General features: G+C 31.2%; 2 protein-coding genes across 2 annotated transcripts; one reads left to right on the top strand and one right to left on the bottom strand.

Moving 5' to 3' along the window:
• Positions 1-1,210: 1,210 nt before the first annotated feature.
• Positions 1,211-8,282, top strand: LOC118033788 (glyoxylate/hydroxypyruvate reductase HPR3). The gene is made up of 2 exons (XM_035038891.2): positions 1,211-1,787; positions 7,623-8,282. Exons 1-2 carry the CDS (start codon positions 1,278-1,280, stop codon positions 8,145-8,147), a joined length of 1,035 nt encoding a protein of 344 aa, XP_034894782.1. The 5' UTR covers positions 1,211-1,277; the 3' UTR covers positions 8,148-8,282.
• A 3,688-nt stretch (positions 8,283-11,970) lies between these two features.
• Positions 11,971-13,698, bottom strand: LOC118033651 (leucoanthocyanidin dioxygenase). Its single transcript, XM_035038716.2, has 2 exons — positions 13,084-13,698; positions 11,971-12,801 (listed from the first exon to the last, which is right to left on the bottom strand). Exons 1-2 carry the CDS (start codon positions 13,590-13,592, stop codon positions 12,228-12,230), a joined length of 1,083 nt encoding a protein of 360 aa, XP_034894607.1. The 5' UTR covers positions 13,593-13,698; the 3' UTR covers positions 11,971-12,227.
• Between the last annotated feature and the right edge of the window lie 8,266 nt (positions 13,699-21,964).

Genomic DNA, 21,964 nt, shown 5'->3' with positions numbered 1-21,964 from the left:
TTTTCATTGATTAAAGATATAAAATGTAATTTATTAATCAATGAAGGCAAAGTTAAAAAAAAAAAATAATTGAACTATAATAGGCTCGGTGAAACTTTTTCAAGATAAAATTCCTAAACTAAAAAGAAAAAGATAAAAAAAATAAAGAAAATATTTATTTTCCCATAAAGCTTATGCACTAGTCTCTCTAAGTTGGAAAAAACTCGTCTTTGAGTTTATACCTTAAATAAAAACATTCTCTATCACAAATTTTATTGTTTGTAGTTCACTCCATCTTGGATTTATAATATTTTTATGAGAGCCTTTCCATTACAAGTTCTTAACACAATATTTTTGTGCATACCACTCTATCATGAATCATTAAGATAACATCTTTGTATAGGCAATCTGATCGTGAATTCCACCACCAGGATTTCCAATAACAACAATTGACACAGATGAAAACAACATATTGGTTCTTTAATGTCTTTTTCTCAAGGGAAAATCTCTTCATCCCCGCCTACACAAACATATCATATTTTACAATTTCTTTCAACCATAATTATTTAACAACACATAGCAACTAACCACTCGAAAATCGTTGAGTTTTGATATCAACTAACTCAAACAAGAGCGAAAAATAACATAAATTATTACAAGTCAAAACCTTAAAGACAAAAAATGCCATCTCGAAATCTTTGAACTCAAAAAATGTCATGTTATAAAGAAGCTTTTAAAATACTTAATTTTTATTCATCTTAATCTCACTAGCTAAAATGTTATTACAACCTTTTATATATTAAAAAAAAACTAGAAAATCCAATTAATACTAAATAGGAAAATAGAAAAGTTATTCCTTTAAATAAAAAAAAACTAGAAAATCCTATTAATACTAAATAAGAAAATAGAAAACTGAAAAATTATTCCCTTTAAATAAAAAAAACTAGAAAAGCATATTACTATAATATTGAATAAAAAATAAAATAAAATAAAATAAAATAAAATTCCTAATTTGAAAAGAAAAAAGAAAAATAATTAAACAAATATTTATTTTTCTAAAAAATTCATCCTAAGTTTAAACACCAATTAGAAACTGCTCTCGATCACAACTATATTTTATAAATGAACCATCCTATTAAGGGGTTATAATATTTTTTTGTGCGAGCTTTCCCCACGTGTCAGCTTGACCAATTATGGATCTCTTATATAATATTTTTATATAAATTATTAAATCATAGATTCCTTAAGGACACCAAATTAAGCACGATACTAGTGGTCATTCCAAGAAACACAGCGACATGGAGAGAAATAACGCCGATCCCCAAGATTTGCCCATGGCTGTAGAGGCAAATCAAGAAGGGTTGCAGTCAAATGAGGATCTCCATCTAGTCCTCGTGCTTCGTCTCCCATCATTCAACTTGCCACTGAATGACATCCTACGGCCTCACTTCCACATCCTTGATCCAGCTGATTCACCTGAACCTGCCTGCTCCTTCCTGTCCAATCATGCACAATCTGTTAGAGCTCTTATCTGTGTGGGCTATACTCCCGTCACCGCAGAAACTCTCAATCTCCTTCCTTCATTGGAGCTCATAGTGGCGTCTAGTGCTGGCGTTGATCACATTGATATACAGGAATGTCGCCGTCGTGGAATTATTATGACGAATGCTAGTACAGCATTCGCGGAGGATGCTGCAGACTATGCTGTGGCATTGTTGATTGATGTTTGGCGTAGAATATCAGCTGCAGACCGATTCCTTCATGCCGGCTTGTGGCCTGTTAAGGGAGATTATCCACTAGCTTCTAAGGTTCTTTCTTTCTTATTTCTTTATCTAGTTTGCTTTAATTCATTTCTTTGATTGAAATTATACATATTCTTTTATCTTGAAGCTGATTGTAAAACGTAGCCTGACCAGAATGCTAAATTTAATTAAACCAACAGGCGGGTATTATAGTGATGAAAGTTTGAAATATTCTTATTCTGAGAAATCATGAATGATGGTGTGTCAAATCTTGATTTTTTCTGCTGATATTAATTGGAAATATTTGTCAAGGAAATATAACTGAATCTTTTGCTACTGAGATAATAGATAGATTGACTCTGATATTGGCCTGAAAAGAAAAGCAATGCTCACAACTATAGATACAATATAATTTTATTTTATTTTCAAAAAGCTGCTCCCATGCTTTGTTTACGCCTATGTAGTTGAAATACTAAGGAGATTTTGATTTCAATCCTCGGCACAGCAAGACTAGCCTACCTAGTATTGCACACAAACTTTTCGATTATTTGCCCCAATGGCCCTATTTTGCACTAGCCTTTTGCTCTTCCATCCTGTGCATCACTTTCGCACCTCCACCGCTCCCCGTCTTCTTCAGCCACCCATAACCTCTCCCCCTAATCTAACCACCTCTTCCTTGTGTGCTCCCAAGCCCAATATTATCCTTGTATGTCGAAAACTTCCCTAATGTCGTCCAACCTCGTGAATTCTGATATGTTTTTTCTCCCTTTAGCTGTCTGGTTGATGCCTTTATGCCTAAGAAGCTCAACAGAAGTGGTCTTAGATGTGGTTTTGTGGTATTCATGAGAAAGAATATGAGCATAACTTCCTCAAGTGCTTTCAAAATATATGGATTGATTCTTTCAAGGTCGACAAAGGAAAGACAGAGCCTCAATGTTGCAAGATTTATCAAAGAGTCCAGCAAGGAGACAACTCATATTCATACTGCAATCACCAGACGATTCAGCACTAGAGTTTGGCAATTTGCGTTATCAGGTCCTAAGGTTTTTCTATGATATTTTCAGAAAAATAAGTTAGACATCTCCATCTATATTAGTTCTAAGCCTAAAATTCTTATTGGAAAAGATTCCTTATCAGAAGAAACAAGGCTAATAAAACCCAACTACTATTAGGATACCTAAACTAAACAAATCCTTTTAAATCTTAACAATTAAATAAATATTATAATAAAATTAATAATGCCATAAAATTAAAAAATAATGTTGTGCGTCAGTCCTCTCTACTTGTAAAAAGCTTGCTCTCGAGTTAATGTTAGAAATAGAACTCAATTACTTCAAAGGAATAGATACTTTAAATTAATCTTGTTACCAATTTATGCATGAGATAGCTTGCTGTAAATATCTTATATCCAATTTCATATAGAGTGTATGAACCTAGGCAAAACTTTTCATGACCAAAAAATCAAGGTCATATGAAACCATCTTTTGAGATAATGGAAACTTTAGATGACGTGTTTGACCATCCCTAACAACAATGTCTTGACCACTGACTGTATTGGTAATTTTAGGAGATTGATTTGATTTGATATGGTTTTGTTTGTTATGGATGATAGATCCATATTGAAGTCATCTTTTAGATCAACTTTAACCTCCTAAGCAATTCCAATAACTTGTTCTACCCATCATTAGTTGGTTTAAACTCACCATATTCACTGACTTCAAATTGTCTTGTGAATTTCACCTCTACTTCATGTTCCTCTAACTTTTTAACATGTTTAGTGACTTTAGGTTATTCCTTTAAGAATAACATTAATTATGACTTATAATTTGAGCAACTAATTCACCACTAAGAATATTAGATACCAGAGCAGAACACTAGGTGTTTGTGATTCGGGAATGGGAATTTTTCCCAACTCTTTTTTTATCATCAACTGGAATAATTGATGCCTCAAGTTGCTTATGATTTAACTTAGAAGTTGGGTTTGGGTTCCCTTTTTAGTGGTATAAACGTATACTTCACACTATCCTTATTAATTTTATATAAGTTATTTCTACCCAAGTGTATAACATTTACATTATATTGCCAATGCTTACCAAATATTAAAACTACATGCATTCATTTCTACCATATCACAATAAATCTCATCCATATACATTTCAATGGAAAAGTACTTACAGTGTTGAGTTATCCTTATCACTTCTATTGTCTTAATCCACCCAATTTTATATGGTTCAAGATATGAATCTAATGGAAATTTCAACTTATGAACAATATGTTTACCAATAATATTTTCACAGCTAATGCTATTAAGGATCAAATCAAACAAGTTATTATTTATGGCAAATCGAGTACAAAATAACCTATTTTGTTGTGAATCTCTAGCAACATTTGGTGCTAGTAGCATCTTCCTAACCATATTTATACAAGTATTCTTTGTCATCTCTATCAGGTTCGCATAGCTTGCCCTTGTTTTTTAAGGGTTCTTGCTCATATTGCCATGAGATCATGTTGATCAATTTTTGTCTCCTACAATCACTAGGACTGTATCCTACCTCTCCGTATTTTAAACACTTGCCCGCTATTAGCTTGGAATAGGGTTTGCTTGGTTTGTTCGTATTGCATTCTGGGAGCTTTGCTAGGTTTTGCAGCTTCATGTCTCATAAAAGGTTGCTTTGATGTATGCACTGCCTTTCCCTTGTTAAGGGTACTGAATTTGCTAGCCTCATTGTATAGCCTTCTGGAAGGATCAAATTTGCTATTGCTACCAGCCATCTTCTTCATTAACATCTCAGCCTTTAAAGCTATATTTCTTGCCTCAGCAAGTGTAAACAACATATGTACTCTAATATTATCTTGGATTGTTGGCTTTAGCACCCTAAGAAATCTCACCACCTACTGATTCATCATCTCTTGAAGTTGATTATGTTTTGTTAGCCTTTGAAATTTAACAGTATATTCGTTGACAAATTTATTTTCTTACGAACAATCTTGATATCTTTGAAACAAATATTTCTTGTAATCATGATTGAAGAACCTTTCATTCATCATTTTTCTCATATACATCCATAATGTAATAAGTTGTCACCTCTTTTTTAATTGTGTACTTGTCTGATGCTTTCACCATCTTCTTTTCTTTGATACCCATGCATTCCATAACCTTGTCAAATTTTGTGATCCAATCAAGAAACTCTTTTATATCCATATCTCAATTAAAGGGAGGTAGTTATACTTGTATCCAGAATTTGTTTGCTTGTTATCTCTCGGGTTGTGGTGGTATGTCTTGGCTTGCTAAAGATTTATGACCCCCATAAAATTCATCTTCACCGACACCCTCCATGTAGATAATTGATTGTCTTGGTGTATCTTCAGAAATAGGTATGGGGTTAGGCTTGCCCTGAGGTAAGTCTCCAAGCATGTTCATCTTCTCTGCACAATTTTTATTTGTGCCTCCCATTAGCCAAACTAGATGTTCTAAGCTATTTGACATTGTTGTTATTGTTTGCTCCAAATGATCTAGCTTCCACAATGCTCCAGATGGCTTTCATTCCTTCATTGTGGGGTAGGCTGTTGCTACTGTCTACATCTATCAAAGAGAGCAACCTACTTTGATATTAATTGATGCAACTACTTTGATATTAATTGATGCAATGTAAATATAAATAAAAATTAGAGTTCTCAAGCCCTAAGATTACAACTAAAACTATAGAGAAATAGAGAGAAAACTCTGATATTTTCTACAAAGGTTGTAATTCAATAATCTTTAATGAAAAATAAGCTATTATCCCTATTTATATTAGTTTTAGACCTAAAATCCTTATTGGAAAAAGATTCCTTGTTAAAAATTACATGGCTAATGGAATCCAACTAACATTAGAACTAAACAAATCTTTGTAAATCTTAACAATTAAATAAATATTTAATAAAAATAATTGTGCTATAAAATTAAAAAAATAGGTGTTCATGTCATAAAGGGTTAAAACTGTACAAAAGCTCTCAAGATTGCATTAACAATAGTGTCTTAGGAAACAGACTGATCTCTCTTTGGAACTGAGTTTAGTGTTTGATGTGGAAGACAATGACATTAAGTGGCTAAGGAGGAGAGGCTTTTGGTTATGCTCACTCCTAAATCATCCCATCAGCTCACGATCAGCTCATGATCACAGGTCACAGCTCATTTAAGCTAACCCTATTAGGTGGCAATATGGTGCTATTGTCTTTCCCTTCAAGTGAAGAAATGTTGTGTGTGATCGAGAATCAGTATTTATTCACCGCATGTTTTTATAGTGTTGAGCCTTAGGATTCATGTGCCAAAAGTGGTGAATGCTTTGTTTGGCCAAGATGTCAAGGCACACCCCCTCCATGTGTGGAATGCAAAGTTCTTCTCTACCTTAGCCAACTTGTTTTGAAGATTTATAAGCCTCAATGAGTATACATTGAAGAAGCAGAGACTTGATGTGGGTAGAGTTCTCATCAGTTCATGTGATCATGATTTCATTGAGCAAGCTATAATGATGATGTTAATGGAGAGGTCCATGAAGTAAGCTTTAGGGAAGAGCCTTGTGATAAGATGCTTGTCAATTGTTTTTCCAAAAACAAAGTTTCTGATAGGAAATCCTTATCTCCACAAGCAGAGCACTTGTGACAATTTTGGTAGTTTGGTTGCCCGAACTTGGGGGGGTTGACGTTGATATGCAGCTCATGAGAACGATTTTCAAGGATCTATTGAAGGGGAATCTCATCCATCTCCTCATGCTGAGCTGCATGAAGCTTCTTTATCAATATCTTCCCCACGTGCTAAGGACATGCTGAGTGGAGTATGCTAAACGTCATCATCCAACTCCCTTATGGAAAACTAAAGGTGTTCCATTCATAGTAATGGTAAATCTCTTAGCTCTGACCATGAAGTTAATATGATTCTCTCAGATTTCATTCTTAGGCGAAAACAACGGGGAAAATAGAGCTAAGGCTAGGAAGATTTGTAGGTCTATTTCTCAAAGGGTTAATCTCATCACTAATCAGGTGGAAAAAGAAGGAAGATCAAGAAACCGATTAATAGAGATGTTATTGCTGAAGCCGAATTGAACCCTATAGATCCTGTTCAAACTCTTGGTCCAAAAATTGTTCCAAATGCTCTCAGAGATGAAGCTGGACTCTCTTGGAAAGTTGGTTGCCTTTCAGTTTGTGGTCCAGGACCTCCAGGTCGTGGACCAAACAATGGGGATGATGCTATAATTGACTTTTTTATAGGCTGAATTGAGAAAGAAACTAAAGAGGATTCTGAAGCTCAACTGCGTCCCAATGTTGAGGGTTGATGAGTTCTAAAAGTTGCAGGAGGCTTCTTTATTGTTTTGTTGCCTGTATTTTTGCGGGATTTCTCTTGACCAATTTGGTTGTTTGCCTTTCTCTCTTGGTCTGCCCACCGTTGTCATGCTTTTGTTTTGTGCATACTCTGCTTGAGGCTGCTGGTACCTTCTGCCCTTCTTCTTGTTATTTGGGTCTCTTTGTTAGCTTTGTTTGGTCTCCGCAGTTGTGCTTTGTGATGGTGGTTTGTTTTCTCTCCTGTTGTTAGTCTCAGTTGTTTTCTTCTAGGTTTCTAGTCTGCTTACGAATTCCTCTCTTTTTTTCCCTTGTCTACTGTAAATTTTCTTTCTCCTTGTTTGCTTGCCTTTTGCTCCCAAGGTGTTTAATGAATTTTCATTGTCTTATAAAAAAAACAAAGAAAAAGATACAGGGTTTAGCTTATAATATTTGTTATGCAGGAAGGTATCACTACCTTTGTTGATTTGTGTATACACAGATACATGTTCAGCGTTGCTTCATTTTCTTTGCTGTTTGGATGTTGATAGAGCACATTGGTAGCAAATTGGTTCCTAAGTAACATAAAATGTAATGCAATTGCAGTTAAGAGGAAAACGAGTTGGGATAGTTGGACTTGGAAGTATTGGATTTGAAGTATCAAAAAGACTGGAGGCGTTTGGTTGTAGCATCGCTTACAATTCGCGAATGGAGAAGCCATCTGTTCCATTTCCTTACTATGCTAATGTCCTTGACCTTGCAGCACACAGTGATGCTCTCGTTCTTTGTTGTTCCCTGACAGAACAAACTCGCCATATAATTAACAAGGATGTGATGACAGCATTGGGAAAGAAAGGGGTGATCATCAACGTTGGACGTGGTGGTCTTATTGATGAAAAAGAATTAGTGCAGTTTTTGTTGCGAGGAGATATTGGTGGTGCAGGTCTTGATGTGTTTGAGAATGAGCCTGATGTGCCTAGAGAGCTATTTGAACTGGACAACGTAGTGTTGTCTCCACACAGAGCTATTGCTACCCCAGAATCATTTGAAGCAGTATATCAGCTAATTCTCACAAACTTGAAGGCATTCTTTTCTAATAAACCTTTGCAATCAGTTTATCAGATTGAATGATAGGATATGCAGTTGTCTTGTAATTGTTTCGCATACTGACATCTACTATTAAGATAAAACTGTACTATTCATCGTGTTTGTAATGATCTTGAATAATACAAAACCCCTCGAAGTATCTATGTTCTTAAATCCTAATGCCGTTCTTGTAGATGTCATTAACGAGGTAAGTGGTTGGTTTTATCTTAACTTTTGATTTTTATTTCTTTTTCTGGATTACCTCTATATAATTATTTTTTTTATGGATTCTAACTTTTGATTTCTTTTTTTAAAGTGATTTTTACTAAAAACAAATATATTAAAATAATATTTTTTATTTTAAAAAAAAATATTTTCAACACCAACACATTAAAATAATTTCAAAATATAAAAAAAATTAAAATTAAAAATTAAATAACAAGTAGGATCAAATAGGATGACCGACTTAAGTTAAAATGTAAATATTATAAATAATAGTGCATATATATATATATATATATATATATAGGATTAAGAAGTGTATCAGGGGTTCATTTGGACTTTTATTTTATTTTTATATGTAAATTATGATAGTTTTTATATTATTTTTAATATATGTACTCTAAGAGTTTTATCTTGTTTTAATAATTAAAATCCAATATTTTTTTAGGATTGTGAAAGAATAAAAAAATTAACATAGCTAACCTGAAAATATTTACAATATCCATAAGAATTTAATCCAACATGATATATCTAAGCTTGAAATAAAACTAAATAGATAATGTTTATATTTTATAAAAATATGAAGAATTGATTGGATAGTAAAAATCCCACCGACTCTATCCACAACCACCCCTGTTTTGTATATATAATTATTAAACAATTCTAAAATATATAGGTTTTTCACTGTAGCAGTAATTTTATTTTTTTTGTGGCAGGTTTTTTTTTTTTTGTTTTTTCTTCTTCTTCTTCTTTTTACATGTTTTTTATTTGCTTTTTTTTTAACCCAGAATTGACTTCTTCTTCTTTTTTTTTTTTTTTTTTTTTTTTTTCAAAATTATATTTGCTAATTTTTTTTAAATATTGAGTTGGTTGAAATTTTAACTTAGTTTTTTTCTTTAAAACATTGTGAATTGCTATAATATTCTCATACATTGTTTTTTTTTTATGATTTATTTATTTTATTTTTTCAAAATGGTCTTTGTAGATTTTTTTTTATATATTACGTTGGTTGAAAATTTAGCTTTGTATTAAAAAAAAAAAAAAAAAAAATATGGATTGTTCAGTGTTTCCCCTACATAGTTTTTGTTTTGTTGTAGTGTTTCCCCACATATTTTTTTGAATTTATTTTTATCGAATTTATTTTTTTCAATATTAAGGTGGCTGATAATCTAGCTTTAGTTTTCCCCACATGTTTTTTTTATTTTTTATTTTTCAAAATTGTCATTTCTTACATTTTTTTTTTTTAGAATTATTTTTGTTGATTTTATTTTTTTTACTATTGAGCTAGTTGAAAATTTAGTTTTTTTGTTTTTTTCTTTAACACACTGTCGCTTTTCCCACTTTTTTTTTCGCTTTTATTTCCTTTTTTTCACATTTTTTTTTTCATTTCTTTTACCCAAAAATCGACTTTTTTTTCTTCTTCTTTAAAATAGTCTTTGTCGATTTTTTTTTAATATATTAAACTGGTTAAGAACTTAGTTTTGTAGCTTTTTTCAAAACAAAAAAACACTATAAAATTACTACGGTATTTTCTTTATATGGTTTTTGTTTGGCTGGAGTGTTTTCCCCACATGTTTTTTTTTTTTTTTAATTATCTTTGTCGAATTTATTTTTTCAATATTGAGTTGGTTGAGAATTTAGCTTTAGCTTTCCCTATATTTTTTTTTAAATTTTTTCCCAAAATTGTATTTCTTCTTTATATTTTCTTTTTTTTTTCATAATTATTTTTGTTGATTTTATTTTTTTTACTATTAAGCTGATTGAGAATTTAGTTTTTTAATTTTTTTTCTTTAAAACACTAGACTGCTACAGTGTTTCTCTACATGGTTTTTTATTAAATAATTTTTTTCAGAATTATCTTTGTTCATTTAATTTTTTTCATATTAAATTGATTGAAAATTTAGCTTTGTAGTTATTTAAAACACTGTAAATTGCTACAGTGTTTTCCCACATGATTTTTGCCTTGCTACAGTGTTCCCCCCATTTTTTTTTATCGATGTTTTTTTTTTCAAATATGTTTTTGTCAAATTTATTTTTTTCATACTGAACCGATTGACAATTTAGCTTTTTTTCCTTAAAACATCATTGATTGCTACAGTGTTTTCCCATATGATTTTTTTTGTTATGTTTTTTTAAAAATTGTCTTTGTCGTTTTTACTGTTTTTAATATTGAGCTGGTTAAAAATTACAATTGTAGATTTTCTCATGAAACACTATAGATTGTTATCGTGTTTCCCTGTATGTTTATTTTCCTTTTTTTTTTTATATTTGTCAAAATTATATTTGTTGATTTTTTTTAATATTGAGCTGCTTGAGAATTATAGTTGTATATTTCCTCACAAAACACTATAGATTGCTACAATGTTTTCTTAAATGAATTTAATATTGAGCTGGTTGAAAATTTAGCTTTAACTTTCCCCACATGTTTTTTTTTATTATTATTTGTTTTTTGCTTTTTTTCTTCCAAAATTGTCATCTTCTTTTTTTCATTTTTTTGTGTATTTTTTTTCATAATTTTTTTGTTAATTTTTTTTTTTTAATATTGAACTGGTTGAGAATATAGCTTTGTATTTTTTTCCTTTAAAATATTATGGATGATAATAGTTTTTTTTATATGATTTTTTTTCATAAATCCATGATAATGCACAAGCATGCCACAAGACCGCGGCATCGCGTGGGCATGTCACGCCTTTTACTAATATATTTACTTATTAATATATTATATAATTATAATTATAATTATTATATTATATTATATTATATTATATAACTATTTTTTTTTCTTTTTATTTTTTTAATGAAATTTTTTTGTTTGATTTAGTTTGTTAATGTTAATTTTTTTTTTTTATTTAGTTATCAGATAGATTTTCATGATATAGATCTCTGGTTTGATTGGTTAACCTGATTTGACGAGTTATTTTTTTCATTTAGTTTAGTTTGTTAAAGTTAATTTTTTTTCTATTTAATTATTAGACTTTCATATTTTCATGACACATATCCTGGGCTTGACGGGTTAACTCGGTTTGATGGAATAACCCAGTTAATTCCAGGTAAACCCATTATTTTTTTTCTATTTAGTTATCAAATTTTCATGATGTGAATCTCAGGTTTTACGGGATAACCTGGTTTAAAGGGTTAACCCAATTAATTTATTTTTTTTTTCATTTTCTTCATTAGTTTTCTTCTTCCTGTTGATTTTTTTTCTTTGTTTTTTTAATTTATTTATTTAATTATTATATTTTTATGACATGACCCTATAGCCAGACTCACGTCCAATATTCTTGGGTTCGGTGTTGCAGCCAGACTCACTTAAACTTGAATCACACAAATTTAATTTTATTATTAATATTATAAATATTACTCTTAAGTCAGGCAGTCAAACCCAAGATTTTTGGGTATAACTTTACAGAAAAACTCAAAATTTTTAAATTTTTATTTTTTTTTATAAAAAAAAATAATATGTGATATCACGCGGCTAATGCATCTAGTATATTCGATAAGAAGAGGAGGACGTAGTTGCCCTTATGTAGGGAAACAAAGTTTGTATTTATCGCCGTACTAGTCAGTCAATGTTAAGAAAACGCTTCTACAGACAGACCTTACATTTAAGATTTTATATATTCCATCAACAGTTGACCTTGCAATGAGAAGATAAGTCGGTCTGTATTATTCAATCAAACTAAAGCAGGTACATAATATAGCAACCAATAAAAAACGGAGGACAGACACATATCCACGGTCTTAAACCTGCCACGTACATTACTAGAGAACAAATCACAATACCACCTCGAAATAACACAAGGCACCATAGGCGTAGTCATAATGAACCGTCTTTCTTCTTCTTGTTCACATCAGAACCAGGGCAGCATGCACAGTAGCCTGAAGTGCAGGGATGGGCTTCCATTAATCAGCCTTTGGAGGGGTGAGAGAATCTTGGGTCTTCCTGAAGAGCTTATGCGCAAGATGCTGTGCAAAGGTGCGTGGAGGGAACAATGGAGGCTCAGCCTCAGTCACAGTTTCTTCCAGTGGCTTGAGGATGATTTTCTCCTTTGGTGGCTCGCAAAAAACTGCCCATGAAATCCTTACCTTCTCCTTGTTAACAACTCCCCTGTGAAGAATACTCTTGTATTTCCCGTTGCTCAAGATCTCAACAGTGTCGCCAATGTGCATGATGATTGAGTTGGGGACGCATTTTGCTGTTACCCACTTGCCTTCATAGAAGAGTTGCAGGCCAGGCACCATGTTGTGGAGTATAAAAGTGAGTGCACTTATATCTGTGTGAGCTTCAACCCCTAGAGCTAGTTCTGGTTGAGGGCACCTGGGGTAGTAGTTGATCTTCATTTGGAGTAGCAACTCTTCCATACCACCGACCTCCTTTTCTAGCCTTCCTTCCTCCAATCCCAGGCCAAGTGATAGTACTGACAGAATTTTGCTCGCTAAACTTCTCAGCAGCCTTGCATATTCACTAGTGACTTTCCTGCAAAGTTGTCAATTTTATGATTTATATTGTAAGTTCGGAGATGAGATTGAATAAACTGCAAGAATTTGACTTGGCTATCACAGACTGTGTTTCTTCCATCGATCCTTCAATTTGCCTCGTATGACAAATTTTAACAAAATATAGAAAGACTAGCCAAGTCCGACATGCGTACGAGACTGCAAGTTTCGGACATGAACCCATGTAGGATATGGATCTGGAGTCTGAGCAACGTAGGATTAACTAAAAAGGAAAAAGTATCAAAAAAGAAAGAAAGCGTACGTATAATCACTAGGTGTCTTGGGCCATATGGAGATGTCACGCTTGTCCTCAGGGAAAATGAGATGGAAAAAATAGTCCTCCCACTCAAGCTGCCCGCTGGCATTGTTAGCTAGCTTGCTTCCATACCCCTGAACATTTCCTGAAGCCTGATCATTAGCATACTTCTCTTTTTCCTCAATCGGGAGATCAAAGAAAGCCTGGCCAGCTTTCCTGACACGATCGATTAAATCATCAGGAATTCCATGGTTGACAAGGTGCATAACACCCCACTCTTTAGCTGCGTTGACTATTTCTTCCCGGCATTTCTCCCGGACCACTGTGTCCTCAGATTCAATTTCCATCAAATCAATGGTTGGAACTTGAGGCCCTTCATTGTTCTTCACTTCTTCGAAAACATCGCCGATGTTATTTAACTCCTCTTGGGGCCGAATATACTCTTTTGGGATTGATTTTATCCCACTTCTTGCCAAAGTCTCAACTCGAGGAACTAGCACTGATGAAGTCACCATGGCAGCAATAGTACCAATGATGTTTTATGAAACTTGAATTTTGCTTACAAAGCACAAAACGAATACAAAATATCTTAAAAGGATGCTGCGAGGTTTCAGCAAACGCTCGGTACCATTTTATAAGTTTATGGATGGTGTTCATAAAGACAAATGGTTAGTCACGTGATGAAACATTTTACCAGAAAGCTGAATCTAGCATGCAAGATCGGTTGACTGGAGGGTTAACCACGGGGGGTGAGGCGAGGCCTATCGAGTACTCCTACCGGTCCTCTTCTTCTTCACTTCATTGATTTGCCGTCATGTCTGACACCGCTAACTCTCTCTGTTCCTCACGTGCTAATGGACTTTCAGATGATTTCTTTTTTTGTGTGATTTTACTTCGTGTAGGAAAACTCTCTTCTTCTTTTTTTTCCCGTTAAAGATCTGAGTTCCAAAATATTATTCTATTAGATTTGCAAGATGAATATATATAGATAATCGTTAATGGGATGTTTCGATTTCTTCTCAAAACTATTGGCTTGTTTCAATTAGTTTCATTGATTTTCATTATAGTTTTTACTAGCTAGTCCGTGTACCGTGCGATGTCCTGGGACACTTTTCATATATTTTTTCATTTAATTTTGTAATAATTAATATAGATATTTATAAGAAAAAAAATATCCTTAAGAGATATTCTGTATTTTATTCATGTATTTTTTTGTTTCAATAAAATATATCTTTTTTTATTAACAATATGGTTTTTTGGAATAAAAACTAAAGTAAATTAAAATAAATATTCATAATAAAGAATTCCAATAATTTTTATTCAAGAAAAAAATGTATCTTTTTAATTAAAACTCTCTTTGGGTATTTTGTATTTCTTTGTTATGAAAAAAAAAACTTTTCAATATAGGAAGTATTGTTATTTCAATAAAAGCATACCATGCTTTATAAATAAAGTTTCAATAAGAAAAACAAAATCACGACTCCATGATTTTCAAGTGAATGTATGAAAAAATATATGAGAATAATTCATTTGAAAAAATTATATAAAAACTAACAATACTAAATATATAATTTATTATTATTATATATTATCAAATATTCATGAGAAATTCTTAAAGTTCATATATAAAATTATACCTAAAGTAATTATTAATATTATCATCAAAGGCTCCAATTTTATTTGAAAACAATGGCTTAATTGGGTAATGTTTTTTAAAATAATTTTAATGATTTTATTCAAAAAGAATTTTAATAATTTTATTCTATGATAAAAATAAATAAAGGGCTATTTAAAATAAGATCAAACACACATCGAAGAACCGACTAGCACATTTAGCCTCAAAGACAAAAAGCTCGAGTACACCTGAGTTTTTTCTTTTACAAAAACAGGGAACTATGCATCGTCAGCTAAAAGTTTGTTTAATAGAATTGACAATGTATCCCCCACTACAACAAATTCATTTAACCTCAGATGACCGAATAATTGGGATCCAAGTTTTGGAACCCTTAAATCATAATTTTTTATCTATTTTCACCAAAAATAACATTGTATAAACCTTAATAATTATATTTTCAACCCTAAAACACTATATCATCATTCTAAAAACTTAAATGCAAATAAAATAAAATAAAAACTTTCTAGATTCTGATCTTTATTTTCTGCAATGGTTAAATGCCAAAACCATTTACACTGAACTAATTCCCTCTCCAAAACAAACCAACTACACACCAAAATTGATATTTCTTCTAGCTAGAATGTGACTGGTCCAAAGCTTTTTTTCTCCTCTCATTCTCAAGCGAATTTCCCACTCTTCTCTAGACTCACAAGGACTATAATTAATGTGAACAAATTAAAGTTTAGATTTGAAACACAAATACCTAAAGTTATAACTCCAAAGGCAGTATGTGTAACATGGTTTCATGCTTTTCTATATCAACTAACACTCCCTGAAAACTAACCCTTTCAAATTTTATCATATTTATTTTACTAAAAAAGAGTTGTTTTTTTTATGTTTTTATTTTTAATTAACTTTCTTATGATATTGAGATATTCCATAACTTTAAAAGATAACACTGAAAACTTAAAGACATTTTTTTATTACTATTACTAGTAGAAATGGACGGTGGTGGAAAGGAAAATACAAAAAAGTCACAATAGATGATTAACTGTCGGAAATCAAATTTTTAAAGTGACATTAACACGCCCTGTAAACTTAGTTTCCGAGTAAATTAGTATTTTAAAATTAAAAGTAACTACAACCATAATTCTAAAAATAATTAAAAATATTATTTAATTTTTTAAAATTATTTATAATAATTTTTATTTATAAAATATTTAGAAGTGTAGTAATAGTATTTTTTTCAAAATATTTTTTATTTAGAAATGTATTAAAATAATATTTTTTTAAAAAAATTATTTTTAATACTAACATATTAAAATAATTTAAATATATAAAAAAAATAAAATATTTTTAAATATTCCGATTCCGAAGAGTGGTGGATAAGAAGGACATGTAATTCTGTTCCGTTTCGACTTTCGATGATTCAAATCAAAGCGTTCATTATGCTCTTTGACTGCTGTTGCGTAAACTTTCAAAAGGAGCAATGAGTAGACGCTAATTAATGCGACATAAATGTTAGATGGTTAATTTTGATATTTTGGATATTAATTGATTCAGGTGGGATAATCACGTGATGAGAGACCATACCAGACTTTCAAAAGAAGGATGGTCTCGGACGCAAGATTGGTTGACTGGAGTGTTCACGCACGAGACCTAACGGTTCTTTTCTTGTTCACTTCCCGGCTATGCTCTTTTGACTGCATCACCTCTCTCAACCACTCACGCTACTGGACTTCCAAGTAACCTTAATTTCAGCTAAGAGTTGTGGCAATTTTTTTAAAAAAAATTTCTCCGTAGGGACTTTAATCCTCTCCGCTAAATTTAAAGCTCCGGGAGTTTTGAAACAACTCGGCTAATTTTAAAGTTCCGGGACCTCAATCCTCTCGGCTAATTTTTTCATTGCACGAGGCAAACCGTGTTTTTAAAAAACTTATTTTTTTATGCTAAAATTTAATATTATTTGTATGTTTTGAATCGTTTTAATGTGCTGATATCAAAAATAATTTTAAAAAAATAAAAAAAATATCATTGACATGCATTTCAACACGAAAAATTATTTGAAAAGCAACTATTACCACATTGTCAAACATACTCTAAAAGACATGGGAAAGTATTGTAGTTTTTCCCATGTCTTTTACACTTTCCCCATTATTAATATATTATAATTATTATATTATATTATAACATATACAAAAAAGTAAATGAAACACCGAACTGTCATCTTTTTTTATTGTTTTTTTTTGTTTTTTTCTTTTATTGAATTTTTTTTGTTTGCTTTAGTTTGTTAATGTTGATTTTTTTTATTTAGTTATCAGACTTTCATGACATAAATCCCGAGTTTGATAGGCTAACCTGGTTTGAAGGGTTAACCCAGTCAATTCAGATTTTTTTTTCTCTATTAGTTTTTTTTCCTTCCTATTGGTTTTTTCTCGTTTTTTTCTTTTTAATTAATATATTTAATTATCACACTTTTATGACACGACCTTATAGCCAGACCCACATCCAATGCTCTTGGGTCCGGTGTTGCAGCCAGACTCACTTAAACTTAAGTCATGTAAGTTTAATATTATTATAAATATTATTCTTGGCTCAAGTGTTGCAGCAAGACCTAAGGCTTTTGGGTATATTTTTACAGAAAAATTTAACACTTTTAAATCTTAGCTTTTTTTATATATTTTTTATGCAAGAAAAAAAAAATTAACCCATGGCGTATGCCTTTATTTTTTTTTCTTTTAATTTTTAAGTCTTTTACTGTGAACTACACAGTGCAGTCCACAGTAAAAAAGCTTATGCCTTTAGTTTATTTTTTTTTTTCTATAGTTTCTTAATATTAAATTTTTTATGTTTAATTATCAGGCTTTCATGAAATGGATACCAAGTTTGATGGTTTAACCCAGTTGATTCATTGTTTTTTTCTTTTTCTTCATTGGTTTTTTTCTTCCTGTATGTTTTTTTCTCTTTGCTTTTTCCTTTTTAATTAATCTTTTTTTTTTTAATTTAGTTCATTAATATTAAATCTTTTTTCTATTGATTTATCACACTTTCATGACACGAATCCCAGGTTTGACGGGTTAACCTAATTTGATAAGTTAACCTAGTTGATTCAGATTTTTTTTTCTCATTATTTTTTTTCTTTTAATTTCATCTTTTAATATTGTATACAGTCTACAGTGAAAAGGCTGATGCCTTTAGTTTTTTTTTTAAAAAAACTTTTTTCTTTTCTTTTTATGCCTTTCATTGTGGACTGCACAGTGCAGTCCACGCTGAAAAGGCTGATGCCTTCTCTTTTTTTCTTTTTAATTAATTTTTTTATTTAGTTTGTTGATATTAAATGTTTGTCTATTTGGTTATTAGACTTTCATAACATGAATCTTAAATTTGATGGGTTAACCTAGTTAATTTAGATTTTTTTTTCTTTTTCTTCATTAATCTTTTTTCTTCTTATAAGTTTTTTCTGTTATTTTTTCTTTTGAATTAATATTTTTTTATTTAATTTAATTGATTAATATGAATTTTTTTTCTATTTAGTTATTGGTTGATGTCTTTTTCTATTTAGTTAACTTAGGTTTGGCTAATTAGAGAAAAACATTTTTTCTTTTTGCTTTTTTGTCTTTTTATGCCTTTGATTGTGGATTGCATAGTGCAATCCACAGTGAAAAGGCCGATGTCTTTTGTTTGTCTTGGTTTTTTTCCTTTTTAATTAAAATTTTTTGTTTAATTTAGTTTGTTAATGTTTAATTTTTTTCTATTCGGTTATCAAACTTTCATGATACAGATTCCGAGTTTGACGAGTTAACCTAGTTTGACAGTTTAGCCCAATTAATTCTGGGTAACCTGTCAATTTGTTTTTTTTCTATTTAGTTATCAAACTTTCACGACACGAATCCAAGGTTTGACGAGTTAACCTGCTTTGATAGTTTAGCCCAATTAATTCTGGATAACCTGTCAATTTATTTATTTTTTATTTAGTTATCAAACTTTCACGACACGAATCCAAGGTTTGATGAGTTAACCTGCTTTGAAGGGTTAACCCAATTATTTAATTATCAGATTTTTATGATATGATCTTGCAGCCAAATCTATTTAATTTGGATCATGCAAATTTAATGTTATTATTAATATTTTTTTATGTGAGTAGAATAACAGCAAAACCAAATCTCGAAGTTGTCAGTCAATGGTGTGGTTACCGAGTTTTATGCCCCGAATCAAGCAATTGCCTTTAGTGATCACATTCTTGGCTCAGAGACTGTTTGGCTCTGCGTTTGAATCTGTGTTTGGCCAAATTTCAATTTTTTTTTTGCTAAAATTGAGTGTGGTTTGTATTTTTTGGATCGTTTTGATGTGCTGATGTCAAAAATGATTTTTAAAAAATGAAAAAAATATCATTAGCATATATTTCAGCACGAAAAGCTATTTGAAAAGTAACCGCTACCACACTGCTAAACACGCTCTTGTTCCTTCACATGATGGCTCAGAGTATCATATAAAACGAACATTGTAGTTTCTGAACTGTACTAAATAACCGTGGAGACGTGGAGTGCAAGCTACCATATCTTAATTTCTGGCTCAAAGTCTTGACCTTACAATCAAGGACATCAAGGGGGTTGGTGAAGAATCGTGCTCTCCCAACTTTCAGTCAGCACTCGGCGTGATCTTTGTCTTCACCTGCCCCGTTTATGTTCTTTGCTTTCTTTCTTTTACCATAACCCTTTTGTGCTTTGCTTTCAACTACTCTTAATTGGTCTTTATGTGTAGGTGTTTTGGTAATTAGAATATTGGCTTAGAGTGATCGAAGCTGAAAGGCGATGTACTTTTTTTAATATATTTTTCCCTTAAAAAAAGTTTTGTTCTATTTATAATATTTTCATCTAAAAGCAAACAAAGTACAACCCCAAGAGCGAAAACACACACCAATGAAAGACGATCAGGATGGAGTTTAATCAACTGGAGTATCTGTTCTATTATAATTAATAGTTAACTTACAGGAAGTTGCCTAGTGATATAGACAGGGGTGTCGGACGCTGTTTTTAGACAAAACAATTGGTTTCCAGCCTGGACAACGACTGCTGGTCTAGAGTTTAATTGGACTTTTTGCCCGGCTGATCTGGAGTTGAATCTGGTTAAAAAAAAATAGAAAAAAACAATTTTATGTCATCCGATTGATTAAAATATTTTTAAAAATAAAACTTAATAATCTAATTAAAACTTGAACCTTAAGCCGGACCAAGTCTAAAAATTTAGCTATCCCATCATCCTGTCATAATTATCGTCAAAGAAAAAACTTCATTCATCTCCTCGAACACTTCAGTATTCAACTGAAGAAGACAAAAAAATATTAGTTGAGGATAAGTTATATAATAACTGATTAAAAAAATATTATGAGAGACCTTCCCCTTGCCATCACAAATGATAGTGATTGTTTTTGACATTTTATTTTTATATTAAAACTTTTTATTTTTTTAATATTTTAACATTTTATTATTTTAAATTAAAGCTGTTATCAATCTTTAACTCTGGACTATTTAGAGATTAATAGTGACTTTTCACTATTTATAAATATTTTAAATTTTAAAATTATATTTAATTGTTTAACATTGTTTTTGTATTCTATAATTTAAAGTTAAATTATCCCCCAGATCTACCAGAATCTACCCCTTTTGTCCTGGAATCTCGCCTAGTTGATCTACTTTGGTTGTTCAATTCTTGAACTTAATTGAAAGAGTCATTGTATCAAACTAAGAGCCCTGAATGATTTTTCTCGATTCCAGTCCGAATTTGCTTCCAAAGGTTGCTGGTAGATCTACCAAAAAAAATGAGCAACACGTGAATGGCCTCTGCTGTATGGCTTTCGTGGGAAATCTTCTGCTTACTGATTCAAAGAAAATTCTCACCTTGCTCGATTTAAAATGTTGATCCATATTGCAGGAAGAACAAAGTAGAGTTATTATCGATTCAGATGAGGAGATTGATGGAGGTTTTTCTTGCTTGCTCGATGTTAAAGAAACAGGTATTTCGAGGAAGACAATCTTCAGAACCATTATTCGATCTGCTAACGTCGCTCTAAATGCTACCTGTTTTCCCTGTTCAAGGCATCAGAAACCCCATAATCGGTGAATCAAAGGAAGACAAATAAAAATAAATTAAATTATCAACTCAAAATCCCAACAAACACGCATTAAAAAATTAAATTGAAAATAAAAATTTCCATAAACAGAGAAAAAAAGGACTGCAATGGAAAAAAAAAAACCACACAAAGCAAAACAAAACATTATATTACTATTAAAATCCACAATGTAATAGGTGTGGGTAAGAAATACTTTCCCCCACATCATTTAATTTATTTTTTAATTAAAACAAATTTAAAAGTCTTTATTGTTTTACTATGAATTTAACCACATTATATTATTCATTGGAATATTATAATGATGTTTTTGCTCTTCTCATCAAAATTGACAAAGCTTACTTATAAGGATAAAATCATCTTTTCAAAGTAATTAATTTGACATTTTAAGATTGTCCGGGGATAAATTAGTTTACACATATTTGTTTTTGCACATTTAAATGACTTTGTTGCCTTTAAAAGAAGAAAAATATAAAGCTTTGGTTCAAGAGCTTTCTTCTTTTTAATCTTTTTATTGTTATTTGCATAGTAAAATTGCGGTGATACTCTTAATAAAAAAAAGCCTTTAAACTCATACATATGGTTTTTTTGAGTTTTTATATTTTTTTAAAGTGAACTTATGAGATTGCCCTTGAAATAAAAAAAAAAATACACATATAGTTTCGAGGGTATTTTTGGTTTTTCTATGTTTTTTTTTATTTTTTTGTTATTCTTTGGTTGATCTTGGGGCTATATATTAATTGTAAAAGATTAAATATTATCAAAAAAAAAAAATTGTTGACCCATGCAATGCACACCCTAGCATGTGATGGTCCTTGCACCCTACGAGGAGCGCATGTGTGACCGTTCAATTATTATATTCAGCTGTTCGTGTGATGGCATTAAGAGTGACACATCATCCTCTTAGTGTTAGTAGGGTGTGTGTGCATAACTGAGGTGCAATTGGGCTCCAATGATTTTTTTTTTTGTTTTTTCTTTTCTTCTTTCTTTTTTCCCCTAGCCTAAAAATTCACACTAGCTCTTCTAAAAATTTATCGTGTCCTTTGGTTTCTATTGCTATGAATTTTAGCTCTTATTATTTTGATTGCTATGTTTTTTTCTTTTAATTTTTTTAAGGTTTTTTTTTTCTCTTGGCATTTTATTTC

Source organism: Populus alba, chromosome 1 (assembly GCF_005239225.2).
Source record: "Populus alba chromosome 1, ASM523922v2, whole genome shotgun sequence".
NCBI lineage: Eukaryota > Viridiplantae > Streptophyta > Magnoliopsida > Malpighiales > Salicaceae > Populus > Populus alba.
Note: the sequence above shows the minus strand (reverse complement) of the source record. Positions and strands in the feature narration are given on the sequence as shown.

What these genes read in the sequence shown, in the direction of transcription:
- LOC118033788 (XM_035038891.2), top strand. Translation starts at nt 1,278, where the DNA reads ATGGAGAGAAATAACGCCGATCCCCAAGATTTGCCCATGGCTGTAGAG. An exon ending in ATTATCCACTAGCTTCTAAG is followed by an intron (nt 1,788 to 7,622) that starts GTTCTTTCTTTC and finishes ATGCAATTGCAG; the next exon opens with TTAAGAGGAAAACGAGTTGG.
- LOC118033651 (XM_035038716.2), bottom strand. Translation starts at nt 13,592, where the DNA reads ATGGTGACTTCATCAGTGCTAGTTCCTCGAGTTGAGACTTTGGCAAGA. An exon ending in AAGACACCTAGTGATTATAC is followed by an intron (nt 12,802 to 13,083) that starts GTACGCTTTCTT and finishes ACAACTTTGCAG; the next exon opens with GAAAGTCACTAGTGAATATG.